The 23005-nt window shown below is 39.6% G+C and overlaps 1 protein-coding gene across 2 annotated transcripts in view; it reads right to left on the reverse strand.

Annotated features, from left to right (window-relative positions):
• rasgef1ba (RasGEF domain family, member 1Ba) overlaps positions 1 to 23005 on the reverse strand; it is a 127865-nt gene that overhangs the window by 83552 nt on the left and 21308 nt on the right. For both annotated transcript variants that reach the window (XM_026186876.2, XM_080287460.1), the window contains exons 2-3: positions 20514 to 20561; positions 7708 to 7761 (exon numbers count right to left, since the gene is read on the reverse strand). In XM_026186876.2, coding sequence (XP_026042661.1) covers positions 7708 to 7761; positions 20514 to 20561 — 102 coding nt within the window. The remainder of the gene's footprint in view (positions 1 to 7707; positions 7762 to 20513; positions 20562 to 23005) is intronic.

A 23005-nucleotide genomic window follows, 5' to 3' on the forward strand; every position in this document is an offset into this window, starting at 1 on the left:
CCAGTTAATTTCATCCCTATGGCTCAGTGTTTATCTATGTGTGGATATCTGCGAGAAGAGACGTGATGCCTGCTATGACAAGGTTACGTAACATCTGCAGGCATGTGTGTGTGACACTGCCCAGCCTAATTCCAGCAGAAGGTTAGCAGACGACTTGGTTGTGCAACACGTCTGCGATCTTGGCTTGATTCATGGCACCCTGTCAGAAAACCGAAGCAAGACGTAAAGTCAAAGCTTTCATAAAGCCCGAGCAAGAATTCAATGAAGGAAAATGCTTTTTAAGATAACATTCGGATGTGTGCACACAGGCGTTACATCGAAGACAAGAGCAGGAAGTGGGAGAAAAAGAACAACGTTGTTACAGCATGATTTCAACAGAGAGATGAGTTATCTGCTCAGGCAAAGTAACTGTGTTTGTTCAGCATCTCTTAGCATATTTTATACAAAGTTATTTGTGTTGTTTAAGCTGTATGAAGAGATTGAAGAGATTTGGGGCTGCATACAGCTTTGTCTTGCACCTGGAGAGTAGTGCGATTACTTCTTTCTTTATTTTTGGGGGATTTAGCTGCCTACTCATCACAGTGTTTTTAAATAAATGCATGACAGGGCAGTGGGGGTAGTTATAGAACTACTGGAGGGTTCTAATAATAAAATAAAAAAATAGTTCATGCATCCCTTATTTTAAAAGGGGGAAGCACTTCTTTAAAATCTTTATGAACATCTGCCATCAGCATAATTAATTCACCAAAGGGCACTTCGGTGCCATGTGGAGGCCGATCGCTAATACAGCCTGGGTCAGCAGTTTAATTCCCACTGGGACCACCCGTGTTAAATGTCACTGCTCGTGGTACTGTCTGGTGTTTTTGGAATAATCCACTCTCCAACTGGTACTTATCACATATGGGCTGTAACCGGATTACATGTTCCATTTGACTGCAATTTAAGTGACGTGTCAAAAAAATTTATTCTCAGAAGTATTTTTAGACAAATCTGTTTCTGCGTGTTGCTGAACCAGGGAGAGGTTTTAGTTTGGCCTGTTTGGATCACAGTTAACCACTTTGTAAATATGGTGTCGAATCCGCGTTCACGTGTTTTTAAAAACACAATCTACAAACAAATATTTCCACGCAGCTCTAAATACTAAATTCCTGGAAATGTAAGAGCAGCAGCAACTTTGAAACAATTAAGTTGTTTGTTCTAATCCACCTTAACAACAGGGAAATTAGACTTTTCTGTCTAAAAAGGATTATGAATAACACAAAAGTAATTTCACTTATTATTTCACTTTTTTTTGTTGCTTTTCTTGTGTTGAAATAAAGTAAAATAACATTTTGAAACTGAGCGTTTAGAGCGTTCTGAAGCCTGCTGAGCTTCTGGACTCGCAGGGATTACTTGTACATCCACTGACCTCATTGTTTGAAACTTTGGAGAGTTCCAGCAGTTACTCAGAAAATACAAGCTGTGTTTGTGAACCACCAAATCTCCTTCTCTTTCCTACCGTTTATGTTGTTACTCTTCCTGAAAGCATCTCTGTATTGTATGCTGTTTCAGGAACCCTTAAATGAGTTCTTTGAGATGACAGCAACAAACAACCGTTTGTCTCAATATGACTTAGAGCCCCAGGTACTGAGCTTTAATAAACTCAAAGAGGATTCCTTGTTGTTGTTATTCCTGCTGCTCTTACACAGACACAAACGGTTAAATAGAAAAGATACAGCACTCTGCTTTTGGCTCAGATACACTTTCCCAGCAGTGGGTTGCTGATGTTGGAGGAAGATCAGAACTCTGAAGGAACATGCTTTGGCTTTTGATTTATTTGAGGAAAATATTTATGTAACTGGTGCCCTTATATAACCCGTCTGTATTTTAGCATACACACATCACTCATGTGGCATGTTCTTATCATAGTTTTCTCAGTAAGGTTTAGAGCCACAGTCAGAGGGTCCAGTGTGCCCCACTGGATGGCTTTGCAAAATACCAAAAGAGAAGAGAAGAGAAGACAGTAACAATTTTTAAAATGCACTCATTTTCCATCAGGAAGTCAGATACTGCCACTGTGATTTTGCAATGTATATGTAATGTTGTCAGACTGATCAAATGTGGAAAACCTGAGACTTTTCACTAAAGTTACACTTGTCATCTGGCTGTTCATCATTTATTTTGTTGCTGTTGATGTGAATGTACTGAAAATGTACCCGTACTCATCACTAACACAACGATATTTTTAAAAATACATTATGCTTGCGATCGCATTGGGCTGGTCCAGTGGTCCATGAGCTAAAACTGTTTGGCCTCCATGGTTTGCAGTAATGGATCATGTGGGTTTGCGACAAGCAAAAGTCCATAAAGATTATGCCACTGTCAAATAATCCCTGTAGGTAATCCGAGATGAGTTCAGTGTCTGCTGGGAAGCATTTGTTGTTGACTGTTGACAAAAGAAAAAAAAAATGCTCACACAAGGATCAGTTAAATGGCTGAATTTCACATTAGTGAAACGATGAGTGTTTACATTATGTGGAAACCGATTGTGGTGCAGCTCCACCAGAACGGAGCACCCCCAGAAGCAACATTACTTGCAATATGAAGCATTAGCATTGCTAATGTGGCAATAAATAACATAAGAAAAGCATTAAATGAAATTAAATTCCAATGTCATCATTTACATTGTGTGCATGATCTTCCTGGATGACTTACTAATGCGTTTAACGTGATTAATCTCGACATGTCAGCTTTTGTTTTGCTTCTTTAATCAAGGCCTCAAAGTCAAGCTCTGCTGGTCTCAGTGCTTCCCACATAAGCTGACGGCTCAGCTCAAACCTTTCTATGCATCAAATAGGTAACTCTAACATATTGTACACTATTTAAGCTGCTTCAGTCTGTATACAGCAGCCCTGCACCTTGCAGGTCAGCTCCGCCTTACATGCTCTGTGTGATTTTATCAATGCCTGACTTGAGTTTTCCTGCTGCTAGGCTTGATTACTGTAACAGCATCTTTACAGGTCTACCTAAAAAAATCAGTCAGACAACTACAGCTCATTCAGAACTCTGCTGCTCGAGTCCTCACTAAGACCAAAACAGTGGACCACATCAGTCCAGCTCTGAGGTCCTTACACTGGCTGCCTGTCCGTCAGAGGATAGACTTTAAAGTTCTGATGCTGGCCTATAAAGCTCTGAATGGTTTAGGACCAAAATACATCAATGACCTCCTGACCCAGTATGAACCATCCAGATCCCTCAGGTCATCTGGATCCGGTCTTTTATCAGTTCCCAGAGTCAGAACCAGACACGGAGAAGCTGCATTCAGCTTTTATGCTCCTTATATCTGGAACAAACTCCCAGAAAGCCTCAGATCAGCTGAAACACTCAGTTTATTTAAATCCAGGTTGAAGACTCACCTGTTCTCAGCTGCATTTGAATAAAGCACCAAATCCACACTTTAAGCTTAAATTTCAAAACTTACATTTAACTACTGATTTTATCTACTGTTCTGATTTTATCTGTTTTGATTTTATATACTGTTGTTTGTTTGTTTGTTTGTTTGTTTGTTTGTTAGTTAATTAGTTAGTTAGTTAGTTAGTTAGTTTATTTGCTTGTTTTATTCAATTTTAAATCGTGCTTTTTATTTGTTCTTGTTTCTAATGTCTCTGTAAAGCACTTTGAATCACCTTGTTGTTGAATTGTGCTATACAAATAAACTTGCCTTGCCTTGCCTTGCTCTTCCTGCCTTGTGATTTCCACATGCATGTGGAATGTCTGGGATATCCCAGAAGGGAGTCAGACTGCCAAATATAAATTACTGCAGATGGAAATAATCTTTTTAAGCAATCCTGACTAAAATGTATCACTTCCACGCCTTGGTATATTATAATTATTGTGTAGGGATGACGAATCAGCAGGTTTCAGTCCTTGTCTGTCAGTGTCTCATCTCTCAATGAGCATCAGGTGAACACTTTACCACACTCCTATGCGAGGCAGGTGTCTCCTTTTTTGTCAGCTACAATAGCCAAACAAAGGAATAATTTAAAAGAAAATATTTTAAAAAAACAGATTCATCCATCCATTTCCTGTAGCTTATCCAGTTCCAGCTCACAGGGGAAGCAGCCTAAGCTGAGATACCCTCTCCACTGCCACCAGTTCCAGTTCTTCCAGGGGATACCCCGAGCCAGTCAAGAGACATAATCTCTTCAGCGTGTCCTGGATCCACCCCAGGGGTCTGATGCTGGTCGGACATGCCCGAACCATCTAAACCAGCTGATTTCAATTCAGAGGATCAGCTCTACTCTGATCCCCTCCTGAGTAACTGAGCACCTCACTCTGTCACCTGGATGTAGTTTGCTCATTTCAGCCACTTGTACCTGCAGTCTTATTCTTTTTGACACTACACAGAGCCCATAGCCAGAGGTAAAGGCATATAATCAACCAGCAAATCAACCTTGTTTCCAATCTTTCTCTACAAGCCCAGATCTTGTCTTGTCTCGAAACAAAAAAAGATATTAGGGTTGTGTGACTGTGTGATCAGCCCTTCATATTACACGAAAGACCCAAAGCACCCGTGAGAAGTCTCTCAGAGAAATTATTCACTCACTACTACTCCGCTCACCACTAAAATCCCCCTTCATTAAAATTCACAGTACTTCTTATTGAGTGAGCATCCTGCTTTCGTTGTCATGGGATACCCATTCCTATTAACGGTCAAAGGCTCCCAATCCATTACAAGCCATTTGATGCCGTTTTATTCATCTCGTTATTCACTTTTAATTAAAAATAAAGAGCTACATGACTGACTGCAGTAAATTATCTGTCATTAAATTACAGCAGTCATCACGTTGATGGCAGTAACATCAAAGACTTATTTGTGCTAGGCTCCATATTAGTGGGTGATTTGCTTTGATTTTACATGCACCTTGAGACTAAACATCAAGATGCTGAAAGCCAGAGAAAATTTTGCCAGAAAGGCAGAGAAATGAACTCAGCTGAGATTTATTTATCAAGCACATTCCATTCAAATATGTGGCACTGCTTCACCGAGATATAAACTCAAGTCTCTTCCTACTTTACCACACAAAATGACCATCTTTGCACTAGTTGGCATCCTCAGTTCACCTATAGAGGCCCGTGATCAGACTCAGTCACAGCTGTGAGTTGGATTTATTCAGTATACAATAATGAGTACAATGTGCATGAAGGGTAAAATAAAATCAATTAGGATTTAGGCACAATTCTGGCTTTATTATTAGATTAATCCCACAAAGCTGTGGTGGTATCATAGCGTCTGTCTTCTCTGGCTGACTGTCCCACTGAGAGTGCCATTGTTCAGCATGCAAAAGATTTGCATAATCCCCAGCCAGCCCCCGCTCCACCTGTGCCATCCCACAAGTGAGGTCACTCTGAAATCCAAAGGAGATTTCAGTGGGACAGAAACGGAAACCTTTCCTATACCAGTACTTAAAGGAAACAGGGGAAATGAAACCTGAGTGGATTATCCTGTTACAACGAAGCCTGGAATTGCAGATCTCAACAATTTTAGCTTGTGAACCTCAAAATAATTTTGAGGTTCACAAGCTCTAATAATCTCCAGCTCTTCCAGGGGAAACTCCAAGAGACATTATCTGTGGTTCAAACTGAGACTGAGAAATTCCTTGATGCCAGGATTAAATTATTTTGTCACGGTCCTGGCTCTGTAACTGGGTGCTTTGTGTTATGAATTATTTATAGTCTTGGATTTCATTGTTATTTATAGTTTCTAGTCTCTTGGTTTCTGCCTCTGTTCCTTGTGTGACGTCTAATAAAGTTGTGGTTTCATGTCGGTGCTTGTCATTGTTTCCGTGTCAAGTCTGTGTCTCTGTGCCTGCCTCATGTTTCCTGTTTTACTTTGACGGTCTCGTGTGCTGTGTTAGTGTCTCATTGTGTGTGATTTCTCCCAGCTGTGCTCTCTTCCTGTGTCTCATTCCCTCATTATCCCTCTGTTTGTTGCTGAATCGTCTGTGTTTCTCTGATTGCATTTCTCATGTCCAGGTCTTTGGTTTCTTTATGCTTGTTTCTAGTTTCCCCCCAGTTTAGGTTTTGTCAGTTTAGTTTTTATCACCTTCTGCTTTTGTTTGCATCCTGTCTCTGCTGCAACTAAAGGCACGTTTCAAAACCTGTGACAGATTTTGACGTTCTTTCCTCTCTTCGCTACATATCAGGTTGAATGCTGCATGCACATCTGTGCATCCACTTATCTTATAATTATCTAATTATAGCATATGAAAGGTTATCTAAAGTATTAAATTAGTTTGTCCCAACAGTATGTATTTTGATAATGAGTTACCAGCTGTTGCCATGGCATCAACAGACCTTAGAGGGGAGGTATATTTATGGTGTGAGTATTGTGAGGCCTTGGACTCGGGGGGGAAACAAAAACAATCGTGGCAGCACCGAGCTTGTAACTTTTAATTTTACAGCAGCAAACTTAATTCACTCATGCACCCTGGAGCAAAAAGAAATAAACAGTTCATCCTAAAAGAATATAAAATGTACAACAATCGCAACACAGACTCTAGAATCAACACAGTAGCATCTAACAGACTTTGAGGACTTTACTGACCAAGGCTAAGATAGATCACAAATGTGACACAATGCAACAAAGCTCAGTGTCATCACTGATCTACAGAGCACCAAAAAAATAAGTTAGTCTCGTACTTTTGTCCTCCCCAAAAGCTCATTTAACCACAGCAGTTATGTTACAGGGACATTAACATATTTGTTCAACCTGGGAAAGAAAAAAGAAAAAACTTGAACCAGGATCTGAATGAAGACTGAAGAGTTCTTTGTTCCTCGGAGCAGCTGAAAGACTTGGCCACATTCCCCCAAACCAAGTGCCACCAAACATCAATAATCCAGTCTGGCATTGGACCAGCTTTGACTCTTCACAGTATCAAAGGATTTAAACAGTTTTTCATGATCAGGCCCTCCAATACCTGTGAATCAACAGTAGACCGCCCACCCACCTGCTGCAGCCCATTACTTAAAGGCTGAGAAAGGCCTCCAGACAGAGCAGGGGGATGCTGCTTGATGGTCACACTGCACATGGGCGCTTTGTACACAGGGCAGAAAGGGAAGCTTTTATTGTTTTCTGATAGATGGGTAATGGATGAATCCATAAATCTGTCAGCTTCATTTGGTGCCACTGAGCTAAGTAATTAAATAACTCATGTGCCAGTTGGCACAGGACACCACAGACTCCCCTCCCTGATAGATATAGCCAGGCAAACAACTGCGCGCCGTAATCATTTCTTTTGTTGCAGCTTAATTGGTTTTCTGAGGTATTTGCAATTGCAATTTGCATTACACGACAAGAGTGAGATCAAGGAAGTCTTTGTATTTCCAAAAAACACGGTATCATCAACAAAGAGACAAGATTCTTGCCATCTGCCAGACACGGGACTGCTTGAATAACTTGATTTTTTTAAATGTAATAATTTGGGGGAAAAAAACATATTCCATCATATTTAGAGGGCAAGGCAGCTCTGAAACAATGTTTTAAACAAGGCACACACAGGCACACGTATGCACACACACACTCAGACATCTGCTGCTGCTTTTTGGGAATTTTTTAAATCAGGAATTTTCAGTTTAAAGAAAACACACACACACACACACACACACACACCCTCCTTTGCAGGCATCATCATTTAGCTGCTTGAAGATGATATAAAGGTGACTTACCAGTCTGTTGTCCAGCACTGCTCTCTCCTTAGATAATGTCCCAAAAAAGCTTGGCTGGAAAAAAGAAAGAGAATTATGTTTGTTTTTTCACTTTCATGGGAACTTTTTGAATAAACTTTGTGTTTATGCTACTCCTGGTCTTGTAGCTCAGTTTATTAATGAAATATTATTATTATTATTAAGTCTTTAATCCACAATGGGAACACTTTGTAGTGACTGGTCTTCTTCAACACTATAAGTCATATTAGCCTTCTAAATAACGGTCTTTGTAGTCTCAAACACATCTGCCCGACACAACTGAGGGAACAAGGTAAAACAAATAAATCCTTGGCACAAAGCAGCGTGAGCTCAAACCTGCTGAGCTGCAGGTATCGTAGCCGGAGCAAACTGAGGACACGGGGGAAAATAATGATGCTAATAAAAAATCCAAATTTATTATAGTGGGACAGGTGCCTTTGCTGAGAGTAATGGTAGTCATCTGCGTTTAATGTGGATCTGAATGTGGGCGGCACGTACGGGCTAATTAAACCCGCAGCTTTAAATACAGAAAGAGCCAACAGAGCAGAATAAAGTGCTTTCCTTTGCAAGTCAGATGATGACCCGATGCTGAACAAGGAGAGCCACAACTCAGGGTGTTCCTTCAAGCAGTTATAATCCCCACACACACACACACACACACACACACACACACACACACACAAAAACATGTGGATTACAAGGAACAGGCGAGCTCTCCTAGCCAAGGATATAATTAACCGTGTTTGTCCTGGCATTCACACGCAACGAGATGAGACAATAGACAAATATTTCCTTTCTGTTTACATTGAGGAATTATGGAGAGCAAACACGAGTGATTTTACAGTCTGCTGATTGAGCTCTCTTGTAATTTGCATCGAAAAATGTGAATTTTACAAATAAAGAAAACCCCGTGCTAGAAAAAAAACACATTATGCCACCATTTCATTTGTAATAGGTATTCCTGTACGCCTTAAACACACTGAAGTAGAATGCCACAGAGCCCTGGGTAGAAACGAACACTCAAAGTTTGAAACCTTCCTTTTTTGTTTTTCAATCAAAGTGAAAAATAACTAAAAATGGCCCTGCAGTGCCCATTTACTATCAGGGTGGGCATTCACTCAACCTTAATCTCCTCAAGTTGAACACTGGCAGGATTTCTGGGTAAAAGCCTACAGCTGCATGCTGTTGCATAACACAGCCCTATTAGCCAACCTGTTTCCCTGTGACACAGAAACAGGAAATCAATGGGAAAGGTCACTTTGATGTTTGATTGCATGTGCTCTTGCAAGAAACCTTGAGCACTAAATGCTAGTTTCAACCATATCATGTAGAGTTAGAAAACAGGAAAGGATCTAGTTGCAGGAAATGACTTGTTTGATGCTATAATAATGTACAGAGAAAATCCTCTTAAGCCATATTAGCGAAAAAGGGATTTAACTGATCAAATCCTGGAGGTTGGGAGCCGTTTGCGTTATCAGGCCAGAGGATCGAGAGACATGTTTCACTAATTCTGAAGATAGCTCCTTTTACCATATGAGGTAGCGTACAGAAGAGTTTGTTAGCATGAGAATTTCCCAATCTCAGACAGCAGTTCAGTGAAGGTGGCGTCCTGCTTTGGCTGAGGACTAGAGCAGGGCGATATGTCCAAAAATATTTATCATGATATACATTTGAAAATTGCGATAACGATATAACTGACAATATAATTGACACTAGACAAAATACTTTACAACTCCACAACTTTATTAGTGCAAAAAAAAACAAAAAACATCAATGTATTTGTATTAAAGTTATTTAAAAATTTTACAGTGCAAATGCAAAAGGGCATTTTTTTTTAACGGTACGATATGGCCCAGCCCTACTGAGGACATTTGTCTCAACGTGACGATTGTAATCTCAGACCTTTCTGATCTTTTGTTGTGCCAACGTAACACTGTAGCTGTTCCTCCATATCACTTATCCTTATTAGTTATGAAGACAGGCTAAGGGTGGGTTCTATGAATCATTTATGGGTTGGTGCAGAGACTAATTGAAATGAAAGAACAGATTGTGGAAACAGTCATTAGCCCAGTGTGCTTTTTAGGAATTATGTAGGGGAAAGCAGTGAACGTGTGACGGCGGGGTGCGCCGGTGTGATGATGAGGTGGACCCAGGAGCAGACACGGTGGGAGACCAAGTTTCAAAACAAGGCGAGCCTTTATTTGGCTGATACATGAATAAATCAAACAACAACAATAACCAAGACTAGACTATGAACTAAACGTAATTATTTTAACTGTGACTGTGACCTTGACTATGATTAACATGGGGGTTACATAGGCAGACGACCTGACAACGAGCAGTAAGAGACAAAATGCACACATGAGGTGATCAGCTGACACAAACAAATCATAATGACACCACAGGGGGAGTGTAAGACTTTCAAAATAAACAGGAAACATGACGGGACGCAGACGTGACCCGAACTTGACGACATGAACCACGCAGACATAAAACATGACGGATAAGACACACTCAACAACAAGGGGAACTTTAACACAGGAGAAGATGACACAAAGGAGTCTAAATGAACAAAGAACTATAACTAGGCAACCTAGGAGCTAAAGACAACAAAATGAACCAAAACATGAAATACGAATATCAAAATAAAATGAAACACTGGGTTAAACGATCCAGGACCGTGACAGAACGCTCTTCAAAAGAATCAGTTAAAAAATAGTCACAGATTTCTTTTAAACAGCCTCAATGTTGAGAAATCCGATTAAAGTCAAGTCTATTAAAGCTCGTTTCTGTGGAAACAACAATGTATGGCTTTACAAAATCATATTAAAACTGCATAAACATTAAGACGAAGTTCAGCTGTGGATAAAAATGCAAAGCAAAACGGGGTAAAAAATTAACTGTTTCAACATCATCCAGCATTGTTTAACTGTTTAAATGCAGACTCATAATACTAGTAGATTACTTTGTCACAGGGTGAGGGTGGATATCTCCTCATCTTGTGAGTTGTAGTTGTGATTTGATCACATGTCACTGTTTCACTCTTATTCAGTTGGTCGTAATAAAAGTTTTAGCAGGACGCCCTGAATTCCTGCTAACTTAGCTCATCTTTACTTGGACGCTTCAGAGCTAAAAGCTTTGACCACATCTGGTGTTGCCGATGGGTGTGGTCAGATGTGTGTTCGGAGCATCTGTAATGATGTGCAGAAGAGCGCTGGAGTGAGATGTTAATCTACAGGATTACAACAAAGGCAAGTTTTCAGAACAAGTATCAATAAAAGGCCAGTTTAACCTGTTAGTTAGCGGAGGAAGCAATGCTAATATGCAAGCAATCGTTTCCTTATTAACCTGTACAAACAAATTTAAAACACCTACAAATTGGATACAACATCAGACTATTGAATTCTGAATTGACTGCACAGTAAAATGAGAGATTGTGGTCACGTGTGGAGGGGGTCTTCTAGAAGGACATCAACTGTAAGTTTAATTTAAGCAAAACAGAAGCCTGTGTGAAAATCTGAGTATCATTCAGGATTGTTTTAATGCTTCTGCTGAGGAATGATGGAAGATAGCAAGCAAGATGGGAGAAACAAACCACAAAAGGAAGAAAGAAACAACAAAGACCAACAAAAATCAAACCCTGTTCTGCCACCTCACTCATTAGATAATTGCTTATGAGACTCAAACCTCAAAGTGGTGCTTCTACCTTTGACCTGTGACTTCTTCTACAAAGCAGGTGAAGATGAGACCAAAGGAAAAAGGAAAGCTGAGCTTTTATCTTGATTACAGGGTTGCCTGAACTAGAAGTGACCTGCTAAATGTGGACTTGTATGTTTATTATCAACCAGAGACCTGGAGCTTTTGACCCAGCTGACCTCTACTGCCCATCCTAAATGATTAGTCCCACAAAGTACACTTGCATTCTCCTGCTGCTCTCCTGTCAAATGTTGTTAAACTAACTCATGAAAGATAGATAGAAATTTTAAAAATAATACATCTGTCAGACCTCCACAGAAACTGCGGTTCTTCTAATACCAACTTTCCATTTAACTCAGACGCTAAAATTCCCAACTTCATTTATGAAATATAGATGTTTACAACCTGCTACAACGTGTTCGTTTACCATTCTCCAATCTAAGAATAGTCACTTCTGACTAAAGACAAAGACACTTGCTAATGTTGCGGTATACCAATGGGTCAATGTCTTTTACCATCTTGGCAAACTATTTTTATGATTTTGCTTATTTTACTGATTTCTTTTTTCTTTTCTTTTTTTGCATTGTTTTCTATGCCAATGTTGTTTTTTTGTTTTATGTTAGGTCTATCACTCTGACAAGTACACAAATCAAATCTAATACTTTTTACATTTGATTTATTATCATATTCGACTGGTTGTTGTAGAAAATAGATCAGACTACAGTGACAACAGGTCTGGTGATATTAGTCAAATGTTAACAGCTGTTGCAAAAAGTAAATGTCCATAAAAGGAAGCTGCTGCGTTCTGACAGGTGTTGTATAAGCTTGGAAGCCAAGCAGATGTAGTTCAGTGTTTGGACAGGAGGACATTTCACTGCAAAGAAACTTCACCTTATGTAACACCAACAATCACAAAAAGGATCAGGCAACTTCTGCCAGCACAGATTAGCTCAAGTGAACACGCTAAAAAAACAAATCTGCAAAAAAAGCTCGGTATCTTGCACTACAATAAAGCAGCTGCTGAACTCATCTCAGCTGATCTTTTTTATGTCGTCACATTTTCAGTTCTCGGTTGCTTGATACATTAACTAATTTCTGCCGTGTGAGTGATTTGTTACAAAAGTTGGTCAAAGTTTATGTAACTTCTGGACAGCTGCCCCTGCCCTAGTTTAAAAAGACTTCTTAGGGCTTGTGACTCAGTCTGTCACTCACCATGAATCAGGTCATGAGCGAATCAGGCCACAGACGCTGAGCGATTGCATAAATATAGCCTGTTGTGTTATTTTGATACAGGTCTGTGATCGACTGCTTCAACTGCCATGTAGGCTTTAATAAAAAATATTATATATTATATATATTATAAATCCTATATATACACACACAAGTGCACTAGAGCAAATTTAAATCTAAATAAAAGGCACACATTTTCATTAACATTCATCACAAAATCTCTACAGATGAATAAAACATAATCCACTTAAAGTCACACAACAGATGACGTTCAGGTGAAAACACTGCACTTCAATCAGATTTGTTTTTGCTGAACTACATGAAAAAAATAAAAATCATTAACATTGAACTAAAAAGAAAAACCAATGTTGGAAAGTCCAGAAAAGGATTCAACAACATCAGTACTCAAGTAAAACTCACCACTGAATCTTTTGTTGTTTAAATCACATCTTAATAAATTAAACTGTCCCTGGTACCAATTGAATTGATTCATGTTATGTTGTTCAGCCTTTAACAACTTAAATCAGACCGAGGATCAGTTCTTTCAGCTGAAACCTAATTGCAACAAAAAATATTTAGTCTATGATATAAAATGAAACCAAAGATGAATAGACAGTGTTTAAAGTTGAGAGTAATCTTGTAAGCTTTATTGCAGTGATGGCATGCACGCTGTGGGCATGAGAGGAAGCTAAAGTAAAATAAGACCTCTATAGGAAGTAGATTTTTTCAGCTACGAAGAAAAGCAGGTCAGTCCTTTGGAGTTACTCCCCAATTCAGACTTCCAGGAAACAAAAAACACTGAAAAAGTAAACCTAACATAAAAGTAGCCAAATAATGGTTTAATAATTTAAATAACCTGCAATGTGAAAGACAATGCATCTCGGAGTAGAACACATTCTACTCAGTATAGACAGTACTTTGCTAATTAGCAAAATTAGGTTAGCCAGCTTGCTGCTACATATATCTAAGATAATTTTTCAATCATCAGCCAAAAAGGAAAGTCGACTTACATGAAGGGACCTTTGTTTGGTTTGGGGGAGATTAAAACCATATCCAATTTATGTTTTTTCATACCCAACTCTATGCTAGCTTCCCTTCCAATCTGCAGTAGCTGGAAGCTAAAGATGGGATAAGGCCAGAGTATCACCTTTTTAAAGCCCCGAGCAGCTCTAGAATGAGTTTCTTTATGCTGATGACACCAAAGTAATCTTGGGTGTGTTTTCCAAAGATGAACGTATAGTGAAGGAACAGCAAGGCTCATGATATAAAGCAACATAGCGAAAGCAGCATTACACGGTCCAAATGGAACTGGGTCCCTCGCGTTTATTGATACCGTTAGAAATGGCAGGATGAATTCTTTAGCTTAAAGAGCTATAGGCCTATTTCGAGCACTCAGTCACATGGTTAAAAAAAAGGCACTTCACAGCGCAGAGACTATAAAATGCATGCAAAAAGATTGCTAATCTTTTTATGTTTTTTTAACTGTAAAGTCATTAAATGACAGATTTAAATGACCAGGGAATTGTGTTGGCCCCCCTATTCCTGCAAAGCAGCCCTGACCCATCGAGGCACTAGACCCCTGTAGGTGTGCTGTGGTATCTGCACCAACATGTTAGCAACAGATACTTAAAGTTCTGTAAGCTGCAAAGCGCGGCCTCCACGGATCAGACTTGTTTGTCCAGCACATCCCACAGATGCTTAATTAGATTGAAATCTGGGGGATTTGGAGACCAAGGGCCCGTTCTTCGTACGTCGCTTACTGTGTGACTTTTTTAAATTTATGTCGCTATTGCATCGTCCACATCATGCACTCTGTATACGTTACCTTGACTACATGATTATTACGTCCCGATTTACAGAAAATATGTGAAAATCCAAGTTTTAAGGCGTCGCTGTAGCTTCCTGGGGTGTAACGAGGGTATTTGCAGAGGCCCGATTTTGCCCTGAGGCCATCGACTGTATGTCCGCCCGCCACCACCCAACCCACCCGGCTGTCCTGTCTCTAAAAAGCCCCCAAAAACTAAATAAGTTTTCCCTTCACATATATAGCAAGTTCAGGTGTCTTGTAAATGCAGTCTGTCATTTCTTGAAGTGTAAAAAAAGCTAAATTTGCACAATAATTAATAAGGCGATAAATATTTTAGCCATTACTCCAATATTTTAGATTTCTACATTTCAAAAAATAAGTTGGAGAAATCAAACATTAAATAAACATGTAAATGTAGAACATGTCAGATTATGCATGTTTGAGGCTTGTTTTGTTTTTGCATTAACACCAAGTTTTATGAAAAACTGAAGATTTGGCAGATAACATTAACTGACCTAAACAAGTCATTTTTTAAATGGGGAGGGTGGTAAACCTTTCTCCAGTAGGGGGCGCTGTTGTTATTGATGTACTGAAGCCACTTTAGTCCAGGGGCCCGTTCTTCGTACGTCGCTTACTACATCCAAGATCAAATGACACATCCAAGATCAAATCATCGCGCTAACCGTGAGCTCGCTAATCCGGTTCCCCGAACACACCTGCTGTTGACGATTACTACAGCTGGACGCAGGAATGTGACATCACTGGGTGTCGTAAAAGGGGCTACGCATCGATAGTAGAAACATTGATCGGCAACCCGCTGATTGGTCGGCGAAAATGTCGAAGGGGCGTGCTCGGTATTTTCCGGCAGCAGAGCAAGAACTCATGAGTGAGGGATTTCAGGAGTTTCAGAGTTTAATTAAAACGCAAGAGAACACTGCAAAGGCTGCAAAAGCAAGGAGAGAGGGCTGGCAGAAAGTTGCTGACAAATCAAACTCGTAGGTAATTTAATAATAATAATAATAATAATAATAATAATGGATTGGATTTATATAGCGCTTTCCAAGGCACCCAAAGCGCTTTACGATACCACTATTCATTCACTCCCACATTCACACACTGGTGGAGGCAGCTACGGTTGTAGCCAGGCTGCCATATCGCGCCATCGGCCCCTCTGGCCAACACCAGTAGGCGGTAGGGTAGATCTATCATATGACACTATATTGTCCAATATCATATGGCATTATATTATATTATAATATGTTATATTATATCCCCTTTCACATTAGAGCCACAACAGGACCCACAAGAAAATGGGAACAAGTAAAAGTGGAATACAGGAGTATTCTACAGAATGGTAATATTTATCTCTTAGATTGCTTTGCGTCTCTTGGCAAGGTAATACTGGCCTGTAATACTCTGTTAGTTTGTTCATAACAGCAACCAAGAAAAGGGCAGAGCAAAAAAAGACAGGTGGTGGTCCTGCACCCCCTCGTCAACAAGTTGGTTAAGTAAATAATACCCTCACGGGAATATCGATATCTCTCTATGAGCACACTGTCGCGCTGAGGTAAAGGATCCTGTCTGTCTCGCAATATACGCTGAATTCTGAGGACTCTCCTTATCAATCTTGCACCTTCCGCAATGGGTTGGTCGCGTATACGGACAGGACATGGCTGCGACAGGCTTCCCAAATCCACCTTTACTTTTATAGCCGTGGTCTCCCATCTTGATTACACGAAGTAATTTACAATTACTACTCTGAAATATGAATTACATCTGTAATAATCACATACATGTAATAGAATGTTAATAGTTCATTTCCCTTTTTTAGGAAATGACCTGTATGTATCTGTGTGAAATCAATAAAAGGATCAAGTGCTGCATTGTCTTTAGTTACATTGATAATATTTATTTATGGTGAAACAGTGGAAAAATATCGCTGTTGCTTTCGTATAAATGAAGCGGACATACCTGCGTGGCCGCGATCTAATCCTGTTTACATAAAGTAAACCTGCTCCCGAGCAGGTTTACGCTTACGGCTCTGTTGCTATGACAGCAAGTCCCGGATGAGCTTCGGGGAACCGACTGATCCAGGATCACGCGAAATCGTCAACAATCTAATCCGGCTAACCTACTTAGCGAGGTACGAAGAACGGGCCCCAAGTCAACAACTCAAAGTCATTGTGCTTCTCAAACTCTTCCTTAATCTGCATTATCCTTCTGAAAGATGCCACAGCCATCACAGAGTACCATGAAAAAGTGTACATGATCATGTCAAAGTAACATACAAGGTTTCCCAGCACAACATTGCATCACATTGCTTCTGCCAGCTTGCCTTCTTCCCTTAGTGCAAAAATACACCACTATACAGATGCTTAAAATATTTCTGCATATTTTCCACAACACTACTCAAACGTGATGATTTTTGAAAAAAGTATAAAGTTTGTATAAAGTTTGCACTCTTGTGCTTCAAACACTGCAAATGTAGCTGATACTCTTTACACGTGATTCTGACTGATAAACACTGCAGGCTGTACTGGGACTTGTCTTGGGATGTGAACCCAGTAAACTGGTGTGAAATGGTCATTTCCCATGAAATACTTTCTCTCTCCCTGCTGCCTTAAATTCTGTGGGTTCATAAAAGTTTGTCCTTTTTCCATTTGTTTGTGTTTACTACTAAGCATAAGATAAGATAACCTTTATTAGTCCCACACGTGGGAAATTTGTTGTGAAGCATGTGAAGTCATTGGTCTGCAGAGTGTAACAGTAGCAGTTCTGTACCCACTGCCCCAAGTCTTTAACCCGATCTGTACTGAAAACTGGTTCTAAACGTTGTGTAAGAGCTGAAATGTCACACCTCCTCCCCATTTCCCCTCCAAAGCGTACCAAAGTGTCACAGCAGGTCTGAGCTTGTTAATATCTGCAAGTCATGTTTAAGTTCATAAACTCCTAAATGAAACGATTTCCTGTGGGCTACTAACAACACCTTTAATTACTTTTATGGAGGGGTTTCGTTTTCACTTTCATTTGTTGTGCATATTACTTTACCAGTGTTGGATCCACTTGGATCCAAGTAATGTGAATTTGATTATCAAACTGTGAGTATAACACTGAGCAGATGAATGTGCCAGAGCAGACTCATCCACAGATACTTCACAATGCACCACCTACACGTGTTCCCTTCAGGTGGATTTCAAAGAACTACAACTTGAATAACTACTTGTGGCTTCTGATGCCTCCGTCCAAGTCCATAAAATCACTGCTTAAACCTTAAACCTAAGGCCTGCAGTAAAACATTCCTTACATATATATTCATATGCCAATTCACTTCAATTTCACGCATACAGTACAACGTCAAAACTTTGCCTTCTTTGATCTGCACTTCCTTTTTTATTTGACAGGTGGTATGAAAGCCTAGCTTAAAACTATTTCTTGCAAGATCTAGAAATATATTCGTGTTCATGTACAAGAAACTTTCCACAATTTCACAACATGTTCCTTCACATTTCTGTGAAACACTGCACTGCACTTTTGTGCCACGGACCGGTTTAATGTCAGACATATTTTCACAGACCGGCCTTTATTAGTCCTTTATTTATCCAGGTAAAAATCTCATTTCCAAGAGAGACCTGGCATCATGGCAACAAAAGCCACATACCACATAAGTATATAACATTTAAAACAAATACAACATCCCATACCAACATGTGTAAAATATACAATAACAGATCAAATTAAGAGTACATTAAAAACAATCACACTGAGTAAAAGAGTTGTTCTCTCGTTCCTTTAAGACAGACTTAAACTCTCCCAAGGTAACCAATTCTGATCATTTCAGTTCCTTCTGCAGATTATTCCAGGAAGCAGGGGCAGCGTATTTAAAAGCCTTTTTCCCCAATTCTGTTCTGATTTTTGGGACAATCAATTGTATGATATTGTGAGAACAAAGGCTGTATTGGTTGTGGTTTTTACACATATAAACACATAAATAAGATGGAACCAGCCCAAGCAGAGATTTATAGATAAAGATCAACCAATGGGAGAGTCTGCAAAAGGTGTCGCGGATAAATACAACCAAAGAAAATGATACGACCAAGACAAAAAGGGTGGTATTTTGTAAATATCATAATTAATGTGAATTCACTGTGTAACTTAATTAGCAGCGTCCTCCTGAAATGCGCCAACAACACTGAGAGTAACATCCTCCTCTCTGTCCCTTAATGCTCTCTGGTCGCTATGGTAACGCGTAAATATTTCTTTCAAAATAAGACACATGACCACAACACGGGAAAACACCCAGGGAAACAGAGTTAACTATAAAAACCCTGAAAACCACAAGTTTCACACCCGAGCCTCAACTCTCGCAGCCCGGTACCAAACGACTCACTGACCGGTACCGGTTAGGGACCTCTGCTTTAGGTGGACTTTAAGCGTTTTATCTAGTTTACACTCTCTGTCAATTTAGAAATACCAACAAGCCTACCATGCATGTGCTTGAATATTTCACAGTACTCTGGTGGAAACTCATGCTGGAACATGATAAATGTGCAAGCTCTGCACACATGTATATGTAGTGGTGCATTATACCCTTTTTTATTTGCTAAGCTTGAGCTTTTTGGCATACAGACATGACAGTGCAGTAGTCTTCTATTTTTACTTATTTTGGAGAAGAAAAAAAGAGGTAATTTTTACTAAAAATCTGAGAAAACTTAAAAACCCAAACCAATGTGCATTATGAACGGCAACTTTCTTAACAGGGATTTAATTATTCCATGTGGATGTTCTGCTCATGCAAGTATGACTTCTGTCAAAATTGTTATTAAAGTATGATTAACCACTTTTTCTGCAAATGGCGTGACAATCTTAAGCAGTGGATGTAGGTTGTCACTGGGCTGTCATCTGCGCGTGTACTCACAATCATTCTTGGACGTAAAAAAGCCACCATAAAAGAATAATATGTCACAGCCACTCCAGAGACTTTTCAGTTTCTGGCCGAATAAAAATAAATCAGAGTGCTGACTTCATACTTCTCAAATGATCGATGCACAATGTCTTTCTTCTGCTTTGATCGTGGATGAGGTAACTGCAAGTGAAACCAACAAAGCCCTGAATGCCCAGTCACCTCACGGGGGCACACGGTGAAACACAAACCACCAGATTACAGACTCATTCAGGTTTGTTTCATACTCACTAGACTGACAAAGGGAATTAGGAGAGAGTGCGAGATGAAAGATGTGTTTGGTGGCATTCTCAGACAGCTTGTGATTAACTGGGAAGCACACGAAGAAGAATGAAGGAGAGAATTAGGCCATTAATGTGCTCAAGTGGCTAGATTGTTATTTACATGCTGTACGAATCACATGACTAATTTGTCTGGTTAAACAGTACACGCTGATTTGTACAGATGTGACAGAAATGAAAAAGACTCATTTGTGCTAATTAAAGGTTTCTGAATTTAACGTTGATAGAAGAGATAAAGAGAGGATGATATGGAGAATAATAAGATGGAAAAAGGAGGGGTGGGCTGCAGTCAAACAGAGAAGAAAGATCAAAGCAGAGGCCATCGGTGTTCACTCCCGCAAAGACACACTATGCATGTGTGTAAGTGTGTGTTACACCATCTTCAAAGATATCTGGCAGTTAACAGAGTCTCCATTAACCACAGAAGTCATCAAAGAACTTTTAAATATCAAGAGCAAACTTTGGGTTTCATCTGGAGCACTTCCCCACAGAGCTGCAGTCCAAATAAATTACACTTTGTGATGTTAACATTTTTTGGGAAATTTTCATAATGCTTTTGATAGAACAGATATGATTGTAGTAAAATACAACACTGCTCCATGTAAATCTGTACGTGCTCGGATGGTTTTTATCATGTGATGTTTACAGCAAAGTTATCAGCACGTGTTGTTTTGTGTTGGCTGAGCCAACTCGGTGGCATGTTTTGTACAGTCAGCTCTGTGTGTGTGTGCACTCCCTATTCCCACAGCATGAGGAACATGGAGAAACAAACCACAAACAATAAGTGATTTAAGCGTTTCATGTGTTTACCTACCCGCTGTTTGGAGGAAGGCCTCATTCCAAGATGGGGCTGGCTTCGACACTGCAGGGAGGGGATGAGACAAAAATATGATGATGAATCTCAAGAAAGGATCAAACAAAATATTGTTTTATATCACTAAACCACAGCATGTTCTTCTATTTAGTTTGCTATATGCAGACTTTAACAAAGCTAAAATGGTTTAACAATAAAATTAAAAAGTAAATTGTGTTTCTGCGTACAGTATTTGCCTTTTTTGATTTAAAATACCTGAAAGCCTTTTCAATATTTTACACAGAAGCAAAGGACAACACAAAACAGATCCACATTCATGACACCAGGCATGTCCAAAGTCTGGCCCAGGGGCCAATCATGGCCCTAGGTCATATTTTTTATGGCCCTTTGCACTTATATTAATAAATAAAGTATTATTTATACCGCAAACAGAATTAATACATGTAATTTCTCTGTTCACTTCATGTTTCAGCACCATGAGAATCCATTGGGTTTTATGCACCCACACAATACACAGCCATGAATGCTGATGAATGATCTCCTTTCAGTTTCAAAAATACATGAAGGTGATTCCCAAAGTCGGACTTGCGCTGGCCCAAACACAAACCAGTGTCCTCTTCAGTCATGCTTCTGTGATTGCTGCAGATGCACTAAGCTACTATTAACCAAACAGCAAGCTGGGCAGCAGTAATAACTTGGAATGACGCAATGTGGAAATTAAAGTTTTTCATTGCTATGACTTTAATGTACATCAGCCCAACTAAGCTAAGAAGGCCCATCCATAATGCCAACATTGAAGTTGTAGGAGTAAATTTCCAAAACCACATGAAAAGAACTGGTTTGCTATGAGACTGAGGCCCTGCCCACACGTGCATAAAAACAAGTTTTTATCTCGTCTTGGCATCCAGAGTTAAACACAACACAGGTTCCATAAATATTGTGCATCATTTAACACACCGAACACCAATATTAGAAACAGTGAGATAATAAGGGATGTAAAAAAAAAAAAAAAAAAAAAAAAGCAAAAACATCCTGCATATTTACAAGAATTTAAGCTTTTATCCAGTAATGGCTGACTTTGTAATCTGGATGGTTTACACCTTGAAAGGTGTAAAAGAAGTTTGCAAAATCAGCCAACTTCACATTTGGCATCAATGTTTCAATTTCAGATTTTTGTTGCATATCACAATTCTTACTTATCAGTGATGTGCATTCATTTAATAAAAACAAACTTCTCCCACTGATATTCGATACACTTTGAAACACTGTTTCTGCATGTATGGTATTCATACTGTTGCCCTTCAGGCGCTGGCATCAGCTTTCACTCATTCTAGTGACCACTAGCAGAGTGCCAGTAATATTACAGTTAGACTCGTGATCCCGACAAGAAAGCTTAAAAAGCGAACAAAGCTTTAAAAAAAAAGACTCGAGAAGGCAACTGGGTTTATTCCCTCCCGGCTGTCGGCTAAATGCTGCAAGTGCAAAATGTAAATGAGTGCATTTAAACTGCAGGCATTAAGACAAATGTAGCCATTAGTGGTATTTAAAAGTGAACATAGAGTTTCTCACAGAGGGGACGACAGAACAAGGAATCCTAATGAGTGTTTAAAAGGCTCGACATGAAGCTCCCAAAGGAGTTATTTACAAAGGAAAAAACTCAGGAGCACGATAATGAATTCCCACATGCAGAGAAACACACACACACACACGCACGCCCCTCAAACACACACAAGCGCACACATACACGCACTGTGAACACTGACAGACATTATTTGATCTAGAGATTGAGATTTTTTTATGTGAAACACACACAGTCAGACTTCCATAAACACCACTACCCACATGCACACAGAAAGCCTTTTCTCTGCTGCAGCAAAGATATTGTTTGATATAGAGTCTCACTTTTCCTTAAATACACAAAACCAACCTCTCACAATCAAACCTCAGATGATTTGATGTAAGAACTTATTGTTTCATACCCAGAGCCACAAAAAGCCCACGCTCACACAGGCACACACGCACCTTCTAACCAACAAAGACATCGTTTGATCCAGAAAGACTGAAACCAGGAAGCAGCAGTAAACCTTCCAGAGAAGGAGCTGGCTTTTGTTTTACAAGCTACACCGTCTGGAGATTGTGGGGACATTTGAGAGAGAAGGTGTGAGAGCGTGGTTAGAGAGGCGATTGGTGAGTGAGAAGGGTAAAGGTGGCTAAACGATACCCCTGCAGATATCCCCCTGAGACCCAGCCTACTCATTTATGTCCTCTGTTGTGGACACACAAATCACAAAAAAGTTAAACTGAGACATACATAAACTATGTTTTCTTCCTAAATCTAACCAAGTAGTTAAACTGAAAATACAACAAACGAGTCTAAAAATAATAATCCCATGTGAAAAATCAACTGTATTCTGATTCTGCTTCTTGAGGCAGACTTAGTCTAATGAACAGAAAAAAACTGAGCTCTACATTTAGTCATTATACAAATATGA

The sequence above is a fragment of the Astatotilapia calliptera genome, chromosome 12 (genome assembly GCF_964374335.1).
Source record: "Astatotilapia calliptera chromosome 12, fAstCal68.1, whole genome shotgun sequence".
Classification (NCBI taxonomy): Eukaryota; Metazoa; Chordata; class Actinopteri; order Cichliformes; family Cichlidae; genus Astatotilapia; species Astatotilapia calliptera.